This window comes from Sphaerodactylus townsendi, linkage group LG02 (assembly GCF_021028975.2).
Source record: "Sphaerodactylus townsendi isolate TG3544 linkage group LG02, MPM_Stown_v2.3, whole genome shotgun sequence".
Classification (NCBI taxonomy): domain Eukaryota; kingdom Metazoa; phylum Chordata; class Lepidosauria; order Squamata; family Sphaerodactylidae; genus Sphaerodactylus; species Sphaerodactylus townsendi.
Window position 1 is genome coordinate 73668300 of NC_059426.1, and position 19228 is coordinate 73687527.

The 19228-nt window shown below is 42.0% G+C and overlaps 1 protein-coding gene across 1 annotated transcript in view; it reads left to right on the forward strand.

Moving 5' to 3' along the window:
• Window positions 1-19228, forward strand: part of MYRF (myelin regulatory factor) — a 121896-nt gene that overhangs the window by 86260 nt on the left and 16408 nt on the right. The window contains exons 8-13 of the mRNA XM_048484557.1: window positions 9734-9929; window positions 10856-10932; window positions 11489-11599; window positions 13697-13787; window positions 14776-14841; window positions 17306-17506. Of these exons, the coding sequence (XP_048340514.1) occupies window positions 9734-9929; window positions 10856-10932; window positions 11489-11599; window positions 13697-13787; window positions 14776-14841; window positions 17306-17506 (742 nt within the window). The remainder of the gene's footprint in view (window positions 1-9733; window positions 9930-10855; window positions 10933-11488; window positions 11600-13696; window positions 13788-14775; window positions 14842-17305; window positions 17507-19228) is intronic.

Genomic DNA, 19228 nt, shown 5'->3' on the forward strand with positions numbered 1-19228 from the left:
TTGTGTGGTGCTGACAATTAGAAATACAATGAACAAGTGTAAATTATCTGGCTTATATGCACTAAGCTTAGATACAGTCTATTTCTTTCCTGGTTACTGCTTTTGAATTTAGACTGGCAATAGAAGCACCTTCTTGAAATCAGGGTCTGATATTATTTTTCATCTGGCAACTAGAGGCTCGCTTCCCCCCTCCCTGCCACTACCTGTTCAACATATGTTCCTGTCAGCAAAGGCAAGATGGATTTCATTTTTTTTCTCATACTCTGCTCTAAGCAGGCATTTTTGAAAGGGGAAAAACCTTTTAAAAGCACAGCATGAACAGTCCATCACTTGAAATTTTGTTCATCATCTTATTTACAACTGTTTTTTTAAAATGCTCCATGCGGAGAGAGAGAGAGAGAGAGAGACTTACAGTGCCATCCTTAGCAGAGTTATGCCCATCTAAGCACACTGACTTCTATGTTCACTGCAAGGTATAATTCTGTTTAGGATTTACACAGTGTTATTGCAGGTGTCAACCGATCAGCACTTTCCATAGCTAGCAGAATCCTTAAGAGCTGGCTTCTTCCTGAAGTTGTCAGGGAAATTTGAACATAAGCACAAAGACTAGTAAATACTTTTTCCTACCCAGCAGGTTCACCACTCAAGGAATATACAGTCTTATTGTGATGAAAGTTGTCTATTTTTGAGCCTGTTCTTTCTGTTAAAAAACAACAACACTTTATGTATAGCCTAAGGTGGCCAAACTTTAAAAAAATGTGTGTGTGGAAGGAGTTTGATATGATTTCTGTTTCAGCATCTCCCACTCCGCTTGGGCAGTTTAAACTATGCTGACGATTTCCTCTCTTATTTGGAATCCTATTTTGCTCTGAGTTAACATGCCCTCTAGTGGTCACATACAGCCAATACATCTATGTAAGAAACGAATTTAGAGAAAGTGTGGTCGTTGCTTCTTACAAACATTTCTCCACTGTCAGGAAAGTTAGGAAACAGAGCAGGATCAGAATGAAACATGAATTTCTTGGGATGTTTTGAAAAACCTGCCTTAGATCCTGCTTACTTTGGACTCAGTGTTCTTTAAACAAATAGTGGAGATGGATGAGGTTCATTTTATCCAGACAGGGGGATAATGAGGATGGAGGAGTGGGTCTGCTTCAGCAACAGTAAGGCTGACTGAGGTGCAGAGAGTTGAAGAGCATGTTGGGAGTATTGAGAAAAATGTCTTGTCAAAGGCCCAACAACTACCTCTGCCACATTTTTAAGCGAAGGGAATCAGGTTTTGCACCTCACTGGGGGTCATGATATGTTACTTCACATTATGTGGGGAGTGTTATGTTATACTAAGCCTCTGCTTTTATACTCCCAATACTGATTTGAAGGTGTGAGTGGAAACTGTGTTGACAAAACCTTCTCTTTAGGGCTCTTGATTGTGTGGAGAGCTCCCTACCAATGTAGTCTACTGTATACTGCGACTTTATAATCAACACTTGGAGGTCAGGAGCAGAACAGCCTGCGCAATTCCCTTTCCCACCTCCCTTACACACACCAAAATAATGTTTGATAAAGGTGACTGTTTCCATTATCACCCATGGAACTATCCTAGTGATAGCACCTTTGAGGTAGAGTCACTTTTTAATCACTTTTTAATCATGGCATTTGAAGCAGGGTATTTCAGGGGCTCGCCAACCTGATTGTGTGTTTTTCATAGTCGGTTCAGTTCCAGTGGTGCTTCAGATCTATATGAACTGACTTAATTTCAACCATTTCAGCTGGCTGCTGAACAAACAGGGGAAGTATGAGTCATCCTCTCTAGACTAGATCCAGCAATCTGTTGGACCAGCTAGTGAATCAATAAGTAAATCACTGATCTAAGGTGAACTTTCATTTTGTTCTGCTGGGTTTATTTTTGAGCAAAAGAAGAGTGGGCTGTTATCTTTACCTGCCTGTCTGCAGGGAGATAAGTAAAGCTGGTGGACTACATTCAGATTCCAAACAGCTGTTTCTCTGTCATAATGGGCAATAGATGGTACTACATTTTTCCTTCCCTTTATTCCCCCATTTCCAGGGCCAACACAGCAGCAGATCTTAAGCCAGAGTCTCAGAGTGCTGTGAAGATGCTAGTTCACTGCAGCTCCCCTGGTCTGTCTATCAAATAGCATAAGAGAGGTAGTAAGAGGAAACTTACAAATGAAATATTCCTTGGCAGTCATCCCAGACTGTGTGGCTAGAGACGTTTTGCTGGACCATTTTGCTAGGTGGTTTGTGTCCTTCTGAAATCATACGTACGTGCTCTGCTGAATGCACCAAGATGATAATAGATCAATAGTGTCTGTCAAAAATTAGAAAATGTAGCTATTTTACAGACATGTCATTTATTTGTTTGCTTTGTTAATGTCCTGCTATCCTAGCTGTAGTGCAAACCACCCTGTAAAATTCTGCCATTCAAGTAGATAAGTCACTAACAACTTTCCTAGCATTAACAGAACTTATGGCATTAAAACACCTATATTAAATGTTCAGGATCCTTGGAAAATGCAGTTTCTTCAACTGATGCTTAACTATTAAAAGGATGCCAGGTAAAGAGAGGGAAAGATGAGATGAGAAAATAAAAAAGTACTGTCTCCAGAAGCTATCTACTGTATCTCTGAAGTCAGGGCATGCAGTCAAGGGCCCACGAACAAATGTCTCAGTAATTGGGCAGGTTCATGTGGGGTCAGGTGTCTCTTTCCCAATCAGAAGCATACTTTTTAGGGCCTGATTAATCCAGGATACATGGGCCGACTTCTTTGTGATATCTAGCTGAGCATGGAACAGATTATATAATTGCACTATGTACAGCCTCTGCTGACAACCAATGATATGTCTGGCAATGCACAATGAAATGTCCTGCAATGCATTTTATTCAACTGGATGTGAGGAAGAGGAGAAGCGAAAAAGCACAAGTCAGCCCCTTCTCTCAAAATAACGGGTTGAAACCTTGCTCTAGCTGATTACAATGCCTTCTGATTATTTTCAGCCAGTACTTGTTCACTACGAAGTAGAGTTCTAGGGTGTGTACTCTCTTTGTTGAGAAGATCAGCTATAAATTCTGTGTGGAAACATTCTGGTTCTGCAGTGAGTGATTAACATAGGTCTTGATTAACTTTCAATATATCGATCCGCCTGGTATGTCACATGGGGTTGTTCTAGCTCAAGGTGTAGTTAATCTGGTGACATCCTGCGTTCACAGTAGAATGAAATCTTGCAAAATCATCATCGAATGCTGTTGGGTAATAAACTTGATTTAAAAAAAGCCTTGCACCAGTAAGAATCATGCTATGTGCTCACAAACAACAGTTTACAGTTCTGGAAGCATGCTTACTACAACTGAAATGATTACAAAATAAAGGATTCAGAATTGCACAGAGAGCATTATGTGAGATGTTTCATGTAGCTCCTCCATCTTCCAAAGAGCTTTCAGTTTATTGGGTTACTCTGGAGAGAAAGGACTATGGATTACAAGTTCTCAGAGCAAAGACATAGGTAAGGGGGGGTTCTCGGGTTCAACCCCCCCCCCCATTACATGTCTGAAACTCCACCCCCCATTTGTGGATTTTTTGTATTTTAAAGTTTTTTTTTCTGTTTTTGACCTGCAGGGGATGTCGTTTTTAGGCTAGTGGCACCAAAATGTCAGGCTATTATCAGATGACACTCCTGATGATACCAGCCAAGTTTGGTGAAGTTTGGTTCAAGGGGTCCAAAGTTATGGACCCCCAAAGTGGGTCCCCATCCCCCATTGTTTCCAATGGGAGCTAATAGTAGATGCGGCTACCCTTTTGAGGGTCCATACCTTTGAACCCCCTGAATCAAACCTCACTAAACCTAGGTGGTATCATCAGGATAGTCTCCTAAGAGTACCCTGAAAGTTTGGTGCTGATAGCGTAACAATTGCACCCCTGACAGCAGACACCCACCCACCCATTTCCCCAGATTCTCCTTTTAAATCCATCCCAAAACAGCATCACTTTCAATGTTGTTTTAACTGGGGACCCCAGATTCTCCCTTTAAGATGAATTTAAAAGGAGAATCTGGGCTCCCTAATTTATACATCATTGAAAGTAATTCTGTTTGGGGGTGGATTCCAGCATCACAGCAGCCACCCGGGGGAGGGGGTTGCGCAAACCTCAGATTTTGCACCGGGCTCCATTTTCCCTAGCTACTCCTCTGCCTGGAGGCGAGGGAGAAGGGGCTCCCAGCTACCAGCTGGAAGCCCAGCCAGTGGGGGGGCGGAGCGGGCAGGCAGGGCAGGGCAGGGCAGGGCAGGGGAGTCTGCCGTCCCTGGCCTCAGAGAGCTGCTTTTATAAGCACTGAGGCCAGGGGTGGGGCTTGGGGAGGAGTGACCACGCCCCAAGGGGCAGGTGGGGGTGTGGCCTTGCTCCCGAACCCCCTCATAAAAAATCTATTCCTACATCACTGTCTCAGAGGTCACTAACTTTCTGCTCTTATCCATTTGTTCTGCTTTGCAGCTATTCAAATTCCATTGCATTATTTTTCTTGCCTTTATCATTGAAATCCTCATCTTTCATTCCAAAGTTATAGTTAATGTAGTAGTACTTCATTTAGTTCTCATTTTTCAAAAAATCTAGTCATTTATATAGGACAAAAAGAGCCATTTAGAAAGGACCTGGATACTAGAATCATTAGGCTAAAATTAAATGGCAGATCCCTCTTTCTTTCTTTCTTTCTTTCTTTCTTTCTTTCTTTCTTTCTTTCTTTCTTTCTTTCTTTCTTTCTTTCTTTCTTTCTTTCTTTCTTTCTTTCTTTCTTTCTTTCTTTCTTTCTTTCCTCCTTTCCTCCTTTCCTCCTTTCTTTCTTGCCAAGTTGTAGTTCATCAACTCTGCAAGAGGCATTCAGAGGAGACACCACTACTGTTCCCCTTTTCTGGGCAGATTTTGCAACTCTGGCACACAGGGCAGCACAGGGTTATAACATTTTAGCACAAGAGTCTTGTACTTTATGCCTATTGCATGTTAGGTAAATATTCACTTCTCCTGCATAGGCTTCTGGTTTTCACCAGATGGTGCCAAAGTCTGATTTCCTTGGCTTACAGATATTTTCTGTGAGAGTTTTCATTGGTAGGATGCTCTTGGGTTAACTTATAGAGTATTGGGTTTTTTTGTGAGGTACACTGTATTGATTTGTGTCTTCTTATTAAATATATAACTTAGGTAGACAAAGGATGGGACCAATACAGTCCTTTCAGCATTATTTCAATTTTTTGTTTTGTTTTGTACCTTAAATCATTATTATGAATTGGGCTACTCCATTCAGAGCCCCAGGGCTGGGATGCAGTGTTTAAGAGCCTCTTGAACTCCCTTTAAACAATGTTTAAAGAAAAAACCAACAAAAGAATCTACTTTTGGGGGTAGAATCACTCTTCCTTCTTGCCAGCATGAGATTGCACTCCGCAAATCTTTCAAATCTGCAGCGTGCAGGATCTTGCTGGCAAGAGGGAGGTAGAATCACTCTCCCCTCTTGCCAGCATGAGCCTACACCCTGCAGATCTTGAAGATCTGTGGCGTGCAGGCTCTTGTCGAGGAAGGGGGGGAAGCAACAGCATTCGAGGATCGTTTAAACAATCCCCGAATGCTCCCGAATACCTACAAGATGATCTGAATACTTTCTATTCAGATCGGCTCAAATTTGGGCACAATGTATTCGGCACGAGTATTGTCTGAATACACCCCAATAGGTAATGATTTGACCCGAGTAAGAGATTCATTTCATCCAAATCACCAACCATACATCTGAATTCACTGAGATCGCTATTAGTTCCTACCTGTCTTTCTATGAATCCTCCATTTCTTTTCATCATGTGAAGAATCTACTTAAGCCTTAACATTCTGACAAACAAATGTGTGTAATGAAGCCCTGACTTATACATTAAAGCAGTCTCAGGATATTGTGAGTGAGACTGGGGAAGTGGTGCATAATTCTTTCTCCACCATTGTTTTTTTTCTCTCCAGCATGTCCCCTTAGCTTTCCTGCCTGTGAGGTTCAAATTGTATGTTTGCTACAGTGGCTATGCATCTGAAGTTATGCAGGAAGCTGCTTGGGTGACTTTGAACAGAAAAACAGGGAAAGGGTTAAACAAACTACCCACCCCACCCTGCTCTTCTGCTCAAAATTACAACTTCCTAAGGCTTGTTTTTCATTTGAAATGTATAGAGTTTTGTTGCATGCATTTGAAATTTGCCCACATTGTTCCCTAAAAAGCTAGTTTTCTGTAATTGGTAGAGGGAACTAGTTTGCTGTTTGAATTGACAGATAAGATTTTAATTGTAGCTAAGAGACCTGTTGAGTGTTGCAAACTGAATATATAAATGGACTTAGGAATTGTCATACTGGACTGTTTCAGCAAATATCTTTTCAGACCAGAACCATACGGGGATCATACTCAAAGGTCTCGGATTGAGATGGTTGTTTCCAATGGTGGGATTCAAATAATTTAACAACTGGTTCCGGTGGTGGGATTCAAATAATTTAACAACTGGTTTTTTACAAGCACCATTTTAACAACTGGTTCTGCCGAAGTGGTACGAACCTGCTGTATCTCACCCCTGGTTGTTTCCTTTTTTGAGCAGATTTTTGATGTGTGTCAGGAACAGATTGCACAGAGGGGGGAAGACTTTACAGGCCAGTCAAAAAATCTCTCTGTTTAGATGTGATGAATTTAGCAACAAAGGGCTGCAAGGAGACTTTTTTCTTCTGTTTTAAGATGTGTTTTTGTCAACTATCAGCCTGAGCAGACATTAACCAGAGCATCCTTCAGGGGCTCCCGTTTGCTTTAGGATGTTTTCCCTCTCTTATAATTTCTGTCTCTGGTTTCTATTCTGGAGTGATTAACTGAATATGATCTCAATGGGGTACAGAAGCCACACACCACATAACCAGGACTAAAGAGAAATGATGAGAAAGGAAATATGTCTTCTTGGTCTTTGAGTGGTAGAGGGGAATAGTTTGCTGTTTGAATTGCATATGCTGAAAAGAAAGAAATTAATAGCAAAATGACAGACCAAAAATGTGAGGAAAAGGGGTTCAAGGGGGAGAGAAATTCCTCTCATACTTCCTGGCAAAGGTAGCTTGTTATGTGACCACCATCTGGTTTTTGTTCAGGGCACATCTCTGGCAGCTCAGGGTCCCCCTGTTGCTATGAGGAAGAACTTAAATGGCTCCTTACAGAGCCTGCCACTGATGTGCAGACAGCACATATGCACGCTGGCATGTCTTAGGAGGACCCTTAGGAAGATTATCAACATGCACAGGGCTAGCCTTCTTTCTATTCTGCCTAAATCCAATTCTAGTCATGCTTCTGAAAAAACACATGCAAACCAGCACTGCATCTTGCAAGTTCTGGGCTCCTCCTGTCTGCTCCTCCTGTTGTCAATTGTGTGTTGCCGGTGACTTGTCTCCTTCCACAATCCTTTCTTCTGTCCAACTCTCCTATTGCTTGATGCCTTTCATTTCCACCCTCCTATTGCTTGATGAAGCCCTTAGACTGATCTTTCTTCTGGACACCTTTCCATAGCATATGGGTTTAAAGTAGGACCACAATACTTCATTAAGTAAATTCACTGGATTTACACAACACACTTCAATCAACTCCCTTAATTAATTGGGTAGCAGCATTATTAATTTTTCATAAGACATTTTAAATAAAGATCCTGGTAATAATGCCAGAAGACGCTGTCATGAGAAGAGGAAAAATGATGGATAACGAGCGTGAATGTCTGCTGCAACAAAGGCAGGTGTCCTCTAACAGCTAAAAGGAGTATTGTTTCTCTTTTCCTCTGTGTGGACTGAATCAGTTAATTGGACATATGGCATTGCCACTGGACCCCTAGTTCAGTACTGTGTACTTCCATTACCAGTAGCTCTCCAGGATCTCAGGGAAAGATGTCTTCTTAGACATAGTTTGAGCTAGAGATTCTAGATATTGCATTGGGGATCCGCTGAATGCAAGACACGCATCAAGCCATGATCCATATTTAATAATGTCCAGATAATTAGTTGGTTTTCTTTTATCAAATGACAGCCCTCATTTCATTATCAACAAACAATGTGCCTACTGAATATTAGTTTTTGTTTGAAACTGGAATTGATCCAGACCATCAAAAACCTGTTGCCAAAGAAACTGAGGGAAAAATTGTATTGGCTTCTACTTAAACTGTGCACATTGGTATCTGAGGAAGTGTGCATGCACTTGAAAGCTTATACAAAGAATAAAACTTGGTTGGGCTTAAAGGTGCCACTGGACTCAATTTTTTCCCCTTCCAATCAACGCAACTACCCACCTGAATCTGTGCATGCTGGTGAATTTCTATGTGGGCCTTTGGCAGCTCTTTCAGCTGCTTGTTTTTCATCAGCTTTTCATTTTATTGGAGGCTTTTAAAAACTTGCCTTTCTTTAATAAAGGATTTGTCTCTTTCGTCAAGAGGCACCTTCAGCTAGGGACCAAGCAACAAAGAGCGGAAGAAATGGGCCTTTTTAACACGAGCAACTTTACTTAGTATATTTCGTATTTTTAATTTACTCCAGCACATGCTTGACTGTGCTGTACTGTGGACTTCCACAAAAATTAATCTGGCTTCCAGTTCTTCATTCTCCTGTCACAGTTTATATGTGTAGATGTCAGTATGAGAGGCATCATCCCTAGGAGAGGCCCAGCTGGCAGAGCAGGGCAAACTTCTCTGGAGGTGGGAGAATGGGAGACATGTTGGGAAGGCCACATATTTTCACTGTTCCCATGGCAACTAGTCCATTAAGGAGATAGATTAAACTTCCCCAGCTGCTGCATGTGTTGCTTTTGTGTGTGTGTCCTGAGCTGCTGTTTTGTATCCTGGAGTTCATATGCTCTGGACTAAGTAATAGTGGGGGGAGGTGCTGGAAACTTCTAAGGAGCAACTGATGGAGGCTTTGATTAAAATAAGGATGCAGCTGTGGATCCAGCTTTATGCTGAAGCAGGGAGGAGAAAAGGTACACTGGAAACTCTAGGTAGTTCCTGTGATTACATAGGGAGCATGACATATGAATAACATATGGAGCATTTTCCTCCCCTTCTGGAACAAGTATTTGATTAATTGATGAATGCTAGGACAAGCTATTTATTTACTTCATTAATACCTTTTCCCCAGCGGGGAACCAAAGCAACGTACATCGTTGTCCTCACCTTCATATTATCTTACAACAACTCTGTGAGTTGGATTAGGCTGAAAGTGTATAACTGGACCAAGGTCACCGAGCAGGGCTTGGCATAAAAGATATTTGAATCTGGACCTCCCAGATCCTAGTCTGACACTCGAACTGCTATATCACGCCGGTTCTCAGTTACAATGTTGACTGACAGTGCTGATTTCAGTTCAGAGGAGGCTCTTCTGCCCCTCTGTAATTGGCAAGTGTTTTGGACTGTTTTTGCCTGGGGTGTGGGGGAGAACAGTAGATCTCACAGTCTTTCTGGAAATGCTTCTCTCATACCTCCAGCTGGCCTGTTGTGTGAGTGGGGCTAGGCCCTAGGGAATACACTGTTCTAATGGTTATAATTTTTATAAGACTGTTGCGTTCACTGATGGCAGAAGAAGTCTCTTATGTATCCATAAGCAAATTGCTGGGCTCATATAATAAATTACATGTTTGACTCACTCTTCCTTTTGCCCAATGCCTTATTTCTTGTCTTAATCCTTCCTTGGCTCACAGACCAATGGCCACGTATCGAGTGGATGCAGATAAAGGCTTTAACTTCTCTGTGGGTGATGATGCTTTTGTGTGCCAAAAGAAGAATCACTTCCAGGTCACAGTCTACATCGGCATGATTGGGGATGCCAAGTATGTCAAAACTCCAGAGGGCTTGAAACCACTCGAGTGCTTCTACCTGAAACTAAATGGTGTAAAGGCAAGTTTGAGTTAGGACACCTGTGGAATTCAAAGAGGGCAATGGCAGGCTGATGGGAGGCTGCTGATGTGGTCATATATACACCAGTGTGAACTTACTGGGTTTATGGTGAACTGTTGGGGAGCATACACAACTGTGTAAGGATGCAATTTCATATTGTGAACCATGATGAATAGAACAGTATATCTGTTATATATACTTGACTGCCGGCAAAATCTTAAGCAGAGTTACACCCTTTTAAAGCCCATTGATTTCAGTTAATTCATAAGCATGTAATTCTACATGTCTAGACTGAACTTCAGTTTTCTGGCACTTAGTCATCTTATTATCTTCTCTCATATACGTGCTTTTTTCCTGGGAAACAAAAAAGAAACCATTCAATTCCTGGGAGATCTATACAACATCACTTGGCATTTTTAAAGACTTTGGAGTAGCTGTGGAGAGGCCATACTTTGCAGTGCTGGAGGAAGGGGGCAGTTAAATTTTGTGCTGTTTCAGTGGAAATTATTCCCTTTACCCACCCACTGACATGTTATTAGTCATAGTGGGGAATAAAAACAGGCACTTCTCTCTCTCTCATACCCAGTGTGGCTAATAGCAGCTTCAAGGGGTGCATGATTTCATGAGAGGAGTCATATGAGGGTTGAAATCCCTCAGTGGCACCACACTTCTGATCCATTCCTCTTGGCAGCTGCTTGGATGTCTTAAAAATAGTTGTGATATCCTCCTCATAATGAGACTTCAAGCAATGAATAAAACTCCTGCTTCTCCAACTCATCTCCCCCACGATTTACAGCTGACGAAGAGAGAAGGGTGTGGGCCCTGTACCAGTCGCAAAGGCATCTAATCATCTAACTGCAGTGCTGCTTGGGAATAGGTCATGAGGGGGTACTTGTTAACTGAACTCACATCTTTTTTTTAAACAGCTGGAGGCCTTGAACCAGTCCATCAACATAGAGCAGTCACAGTCCGACCGCAGCAAGCGGCCCTTTAATCCTGTCATGTGAGTATTACACAATCTTCACTGTGAGGAAGAGAGTATCAAGGGTTAATAATCCTATGGGGAAAGGAGCAGAATATCTCACTTGCAGGCTTTTGTTCCCCTCCCTCTTTTTAAATTCATATCTTTGTGAACTGAAGAGAGGTAGGCACAAGCAAAGGCAGTTTGGTCATGACATCAGGCTGAATTTGTAATCACTTCACAAGTGCTTCAGTTCTGGAGAGGGCAGTTGTATGTATGACCTATGTAGTTTCGCCTCAAAACCTTACCTTCCTGCCTAACAGCGGAAAACAGAAATGATTGCACATAAAGCACACTACATGGGGATATCGCAGCTGAAGCCTCTCTCTGGCTTCATGAAATGGAGATAAGTCCTGTTGGTTTCACTGAGCCCTTAGCATTATCTGGAACCAGGCCCCTTTTCAGGAGTGGTGATATTGTCTCCATCATAAAGCACTCAGGGTCCCTGGATTGTTCTGCATCTTGGCTACTGTCAGAATGTCTGTCTCTCTTTAACAGATGCAGATCTTCAGTTGTTCCTATTTTCCCCCTTCTTCAGGGTCAATTTGCCTCCAGAGCAGGTTACGAAGGTCACCGTGGGGAGACTGCATTTCAGCGAGACCACAGCCAATAATATGCGGAAGAAAGGCAAGCCCAATCCTGATCAGAGGTAAGGACCTAGTCCTATAAGCTTGTCAGCTTTGATTGAAGTGAAACTTATATCTGCTTGTTGCTTTTAGTGAACTTTTTGTGCAGAAATTTGCATGCTCTTTGGTAGTTCTATTGCTAGCGTAAAGTTTCTCTGTCTTCACGAGAGGTACTTAAATGCTTTTTACATCCTGCATTGACTAGAACAGGGGTCTGCAACCTGTGGCTCTCCAGATGTTCATGGACTACAATTCCCATCAGCCCCTGCCAGCATAGCCAATTGCTGACCCCTGGACTAGAATATTCATTTCATTTAAAAAAGCATTTCGTATCTTGCATTATTGCTGTTGTTACAGAGACTGTAGAAGGGAAAGGGATGGGAAACTTGAGGGGTAGCCTGAGAAAAATTCAAGCCATCTATACTGATGGAGCAACTTGAGTCTGACTGATCACTGTTCACCAAGATCAGCAGTCATCCAATTATATAAAAGGCTAGATGTGGTGGCAACGACTCACTTCCAGCCAATTGTTATGGATATACAGCTTGAGGGTGGGCTAACGGAATGGGTAAAAAACCAACACAAACAGTGAAATGTGGTGGTTACTCACTTTCTCTCGTGTTCACCTTTCTCTCCCACTGCTGAATAATTACAATCACTGTACCGTCTGCAACTGCCTAAGGAAGAGCAGGTGACACGGGCTAGGGGGAAGGGGAGGCAGGAGGGATTGCCCTCCCTTGGTGGACACTGTTAACCCACCAACAGTTTTCTAGAGCTGACGGTATTGGTTTATGCAACAGAATTTACTGTTATTCTGATGATAAATGTCTATTTTTAGACACCTGATTTGACATGATTATTCAAATATGCTGTTTGTAATATGGTTCCAGCAAGTTTTCTCCCATTGGGCAAATAGCAGCTTGTGTGTGTTTAAATCAGGAAAACAGCATGATGATGGAAAAAAATTAGCCCCTTTCCCCCCAGAGCTGTGATCTCTCCCCATTTTAACATGTAAAAAACCTGGGAAATACTGATCACAGGATCATAGATGAGCCTTAGATGCGGCTTCCACTGAACTTATAGGATGTTTCTTAACCACCAGATCTCTCTGCTTTATCATTAGGACAAAGACTATACATGTACAATATAGTGTTTTAACTTTAATATTTCAAAGATAATCTTGTAATATACACTGGAAATGACACTGGTTTATAAAGATTTCATGTTGAATTCCCCAACCTATCTGTATGTATTAAAATAAGATTCCATGATGCTTTCAAATTTTCAGTCCCATTGGTCAAAGTGTTGAGTACAGAAGGCTTATCAGTGCCATCCTAAGCAGAGTTTCACCCTTCTGAGTTCACTGACCGTAAAGCTGCTGCTTAATTCTCACGCCTTGTGAGAATTAAGCAGCCCAGTTGATCACTTCTGCTCTAAGATGAGGGTCCCTGGACTCCTGACCCTCCGTACTGAGGGCCAACTCAAAGGACTGCTTTCTGTGCAAATTGTCCCCATATGAACATCTCACAAAGATTTAACTAAAGAGTCAGTGGGAGGTGTGAATATAACCTTCGTGCTTTAAGTTCTACTGCATACTAGTATTTTTTTAATGTTCATTTTTAATGGCTGTTTTTTATTATCACCAGAACATTTTTAATTGGTGGTTTAGCACTCAGGAAAGAACCTTTAACATAAAATTTGGTTCTCAAAAGAATCATCCAAGTAACTTCAACATTTTATTTTTAATTTTATTTTTTAATTTTATTTATTTGCTGGACACAAAGCAGCTTCTGTCATTCTCCTGTCCTCTGTTTTGTCCTCACAACAAACCTGGGAGGTGGGTTAGACTGGGAGTGTATGACTGGGCCATGGTTGCTCAGAACCTAGTATGGCACTCAAACCACTACACTGTGCTGACTGTCTGTATTTAGCATGCACAGCATGTTTCCATCAGAGCATTTTGATTATATGTGTGTTACATTATGTGATGATTTAAATTGTTTTTGCTTACTACTTTTTTTAATTTTTTAAAACATGCTTTGTTTTGGTTAAAGTGTGTTTGAGTACCGAGTGGAAAAGCTGAGTCATCTGCTCTCCATGCTGTTTTGTGATGTTTTCAGATACTTCATGTTGGTTGTCGCCTTGCAAGCTCATGCCCAGAACCAGAACTACACTCTGGCTGCTCACATCTCCGAGCGCATTATTGTTAGAGTAAGTGCCTCTCTTCATCCTTTCACTCTTTTCCTGATCTCGAGTACTCACTGAATTTCTCTGACCTGTATTGGGGGGGGGGGGGGTTGGCACTTTCTCGCTGTTGCCAAATTGCCCCTATTCCTGAGCACTTCCTGCTGTCCTTTTTCCTTGACTACATCCCCCCCCCCAACCTTATTCTCAGAGTTCATTCTTCCAGTCCAGCCTTCCAAATCCCTATCTTTTCTTCTATAGGGAGAATCCTTTTCTTGCAAGCACTAACAAAAGAAAGGGTGTTTTGAAGGTTTACAGGTTTTCAGAGACATGGACAGGGATGAAAACTTATCCTTGGAAGACGAAAGCATACTCAGAGCTATGGAATGCATTGTAGTGCTTTGTTTTGGTTAAAGTGTGTTTGTTGCATAGAAAAGGGTTACCAGCAGGAATGGTAACAGCATGGCAGTGACATTGTGCAGATGTTGTTTGTATAATAATACCATTCTGCTGTCCAGATGCTCTTTTTAGAAGCATATCAGCATACCGCAACAACTTGAGACACAGAGCAAGTTGCTCCGGTTAGATGCTCATCAGCACTCTGTTGATGTCAAACCACAGAATTGCTCTTGTGCAGACACACCTTATAGTTCTTGGGAAGGGACCATTGGAAGCAGAAGACAGGACTGATGACAACACTGTGAATGACTGATGTAGTAAATGAGAAAGTGGGTTATTGGCTACTATTTCCCCAAATGTGAATTGCTACAGATTGTAACACATCAATTCTGAAACTGCCTAAAATTGATTCAGCTAGTTCAGTTTCACAGCAAGAAACCGAAAGAATTGGTTTCTTGGACTTTGGTGGACTTTGGGGAACAGTGTGTAAAGAGGTCATAGGTGGTCCCTGCATTGGCAGTGGTTTTTAGCGAATATGGAAGATAGTAGATTGTGACTTTGTGGTTGGCTGTCTTAGCCCTGCTGCCTTTTTAAGTGCTGTGTCCGTTTCCTCTAGCAACGGGCCGGTTCGGGGTTAAAACACAAACAGAGGGCAGACGGGGACCCCGGAGTCTGCAGACAAGTAAGTAGCATGCTGAACTATGCAGTCTCCGGGGTGGAGGTGGGGGGGGCTCTGTTGCAAAGCCAGTGGAAAGGGTGGTCAGGATGGAGAAGGGATAGTTCAATTCTGAACTGGCTTAGGTGGGCCTAGTCAGTAAGCCTAAAGCTGTGTCTGCACTTGCTCAAATTCATGGTTTGGTTGCATATCAGGTTCACAGCTGACATACATAACCCATTGTGAAAATGGTATAAACACCAGAGAGATAATGGACTGAATCTGCACTGTGCCATCAGCAGTGCCACTTAGATGTTCCATGATGCTTTGCTGCTACTGTTGTTGTTGTTGTTGCTGACTGTAATATTTATGTAGCTTGAAATATAGAGTTTCCTCAGCAAGAGAGACACACTCCTGTGCTAAGGAGCATAGCTTCTCCATATTGCCAGTGAGAACTCAACATAGGATGAGGATGAACAGAAGAAACTGTAGAACCAATGGGTCAATGTGGCATGTAGTTCATGACATCTACAGATAAGGCTACACTAAAAGCTTTAGGAAACTGGTGGGTTTTAAAGAATTTTGAAAGAAAAATAATATATAAGAATATGGGAGTAACAACAGCATTCATGTATCAATTTAGAGTGTTCAAAATATTTCATGTGTTGTAATCCTTACAAAAGCCCTGTAACAGGGCAGTATGATCATCTACATATTGAGGAAGGGATGGGAAGGCGCCTTGCCTAAGGGCATTTTCAGTGCCATACTTAGCAGACTTCTATGTCCATTGACTTAAAAGAACTGCTTAACATGGTGCTGTCAGTGAGTTTGTGGAAAAGTGGCCCTGATCTGTAGGAGCAGTTTGTTAGTAGCTAGGTTGTCCCAGCTCTCAGCTGATTGGTGGTAGCAAGTAAATGGTTCTGAGATAATGTTTATGGAGCAGAGTGCCAGGACCAGTGGGGTCAGACTCAATAGTATTCCCAGGTGGAACCAAGTGAGAAGAAATTTCATATTTTGGACACTGGGGGTGGCCAGTACACTCTCTCTCTCTCCCTCTCGGTCTGCATTCTTGCAATCCTGACAGTTTGTGTATTCGTGGTTTTTTCTGCACAGCACAAATAAAACATCTCGCAGATGATATAAAAAGAATTGTTTGTGGGGGAGAGGTTGTCCACATAGCATGGAAAAATAAAGTATTTCAGGCACATGTCTTTTTACCACCATTTTCTCGGTGCTACTCGCCATTTGCTGAGCTTAACAGACTTCTAATCAGAGTGAGTTTAACCTGGACTGAACTGAAACACCTGGGATTGGTTATGGTGCACACTTCTGCTTTCAAACCTTGGAGTGGGTTGGAGAGCTCTGCAGGATGTTGAAGCTCTGACCAAAACTTTGGGAAGTTCATCAAATACAATCCACATTTTTTTAAAGAAACTTTTTTTAAAAAAGAAACAAACAAAAAGAGCAGATACACCTGCAATACAATACTATCAACCACATCTTTGCATAACAAGTTCCACCCAACATAACAACCAGAAAAGAGCAGAGATTCCAGGATCCTGAATTCAGCTTCCAGTGTGTGAAATCCTCTGGGTTTGAATGCTTGATCAGGGCAGAAAGACAGGATATAAAAGTTGCCTATAAATAAAAAGTAAATTGTTTTGGAATCACAGAATATATGCAGCCCTTCTTTTTGCCTGCCTCATTCCAATCCAGGAGCTGCCTGAACAAAGTGTGTGATGTCAAGGTGATCCTGAGCTCAGAAACATCTCTTTTTCGAAACAAACCTCTAATGTGGATGCTTGTTTCTTCCTTACTCTCCTGCCAGTCTTGAGTTACCCATTATATTTCATCACCATTCCCTGCGGACTACACATAATGCTTGCCTAGTGATCCTTTAGGGGATTTGTTATGTAAGTGGGGTGCTTTAGCTCACAGAAGGAATTTTTCTCCCTGAAAGAGAAGGCTTTCTGCAACATAAGATTTCTGTTTTGGGCTACAAAGAAATGCTTATAACATGTGGGTCTGTAAACACGGGGTGGCTCAAAGCCATGACTCCTTGTACTTCATTGGCAAAATGGATCAGATGATAAACAATGTACCTTTTCACTAAACATAAAACTATGTGACAAACTGAGGTTTGAAGGAAGCTGTCTTTTAACATGGACAAATAAGTATGTTCTCATCCATGATGAGTACCATAAACTTTTCAAAAAAGGAATCTTTGTAATATAATGTAATCTTGCATAAATGCATGCTGAATCTAATTCATTTCAACCAGATGCCTATGCAATATAGTCTATAATATATCTGCAAAGGATATAGTTTGTAAATGCATTAGAAGGCGTCTGTAATATGATTTTAATTGCTTTGATAGGCTGAAGCCTCTTTGTGTGTGTGTGTGTGTGTGTGTGTGTGTGTGTGTGTGTGTCCACCAGCTTCTCCCCCTTGTTAATCCCCAAAAATTTGGGGGCTCTTTTTTTTTTTGTAGGCCTCAAACCCAGGTCAGTTTGAGAGTGACAGTGATGTACTCTGGCAGCGTGCTCAGCTTCCTGACACTGTGTTTCATCATGGCCGAGTGGGTATCAATACAGATCGCCCTGATGAAGCCTTAGTCGTTCATGGCAATGTGAAAGTAATGGGATCTCTTATGCATCCGTCAGACATCCGAGTAAAAGATGACATCCAGGAGGTAAGCATTCCTCAGCTGTGGAAGTTCTCAGGAATCTCTGCAGCACTGCGTGGAAACACTTATGAGAACAGGATAGCTCCAGTCAATGTGGGTGCTTCTTGCTGCTAGGCAGACTGAGAACATCATCGAAACAGGCCAGCCTAGCATGTGAGCATGCAGAGTTTCTGTTCAGAACAGTTCAGAAGTCCTTTCTCTGTTTGATGTACCAAATTTTCAACATAGTTTCTGGTGACAGGAACCCCAACTCTGGTAAAGATTGGTTTAGGGAATTCACTGTTGTGCCCACCCCCCCCACCCCCCCACAAATGGAGGAAAAATGGGCCCCCATAAAATTAGCCTACTAGATCCAATCTTTACCGAACTTGGGGGCTTCTGGGGGGAGTCACAGCAGCTATGCTGAAAAACAGCCCCTCCCCAGAACCCCAGAAAGATTTTCAATAACCTAAAATGGAACTGATTCTTTTTTCAGACTCCCAAAAAGAACCTGGAAAAAACCCCATGGGAATTGGAGATTTTTTTGGCTTCAGCATACCTGGATCTAAATGTTCTTGAGTTTTAGGTTGTTTGCTTGCTTCTTTTTTGCACACCCCCTAATCAGTGTGAGCAGTTCCTTGTGTTTGAAAGGGAATCAGTTCAATTACAGGGCTCTGGTGAATGACTTTGTGAATCAGTGCAATTACAGGGCTCTGGTGAATGACTTTGACTTTGGTCAATGGCTTTTCCTATTGTTGATGATAGCAAAGCAGTTGCAGGAATTAGTGTGACAGAAAAGAATTGTACACACTTCAGCCTGCCTTTTAGACAGAGGGGATGGGAGCATTCAAAGATGCCTCTGCAAATACATGGAGGATTTTTTTAAGGCTTTAGAAAGGGACTGCTATATTCCTGTGCATTTTTTTCTCATGCTCCTCAAATTAAAGAAAAGATTGAAACAGGATGGGCAGAAAATCCAGAGGGTCAGATGATAATTTGGTGGAGGTGTGTGTGTAGAGGCAGGCTCCAGTGCACATCAGGCATGAAAGGTTGAGGATCACTTGAGAACATGGTGGGGGGCGGGGGCAGGGGGAGGGTAGGCTCCAGTGCTCCAGTATGAATCAAGCGTGAAAGGGAAACCACAGATGGCAATGGAGAGAAAATTAATTTCTCTCTGCTATCTAGAAGGACCATTTCATATACAATTACATCAGCAAGAATACCACAGAAAACCACCCTGTTGTGGAACCAACCAGCCCAGGAGCTATTTATGAGGGTTCTAATTAAGTCTGATCAAGAACATAACAACCCACCAAAGCTCCAAAGAATGTTTTTATCAATGGTCTACTAGATGCCTTCAGGGCCTGAAAGTAATAGTGTTCCCTTTTCACTTGTCTCTAGCATCTGGGGTCCATAAAATTGACTCCATACATTAAATAATCTCACCTATATGTCTGACATGCATGAAATGCACAATTGCATATACTACTTTGGTTTTTAAAAAACAAGTGCAGTGGCATGCTTGTCTAGCCAGTAGACCAGTGCCACAACACTCTCAGGTTACATTTTGAACCACAGACTTTGTCCTAGGGCTTTCTCAAAGCTGTATCTGTGACTCTTCCACTTCAGTTGACTTAGTTACTCAGAAGCATCCTCTGTCAGTTCTGCAAATGGAAAGGATCAATGCCATCTCAATTCATGGAGCCAAGCAAGGCAAATTCCTGAATTTATCACCATTTGAGGCTCAAG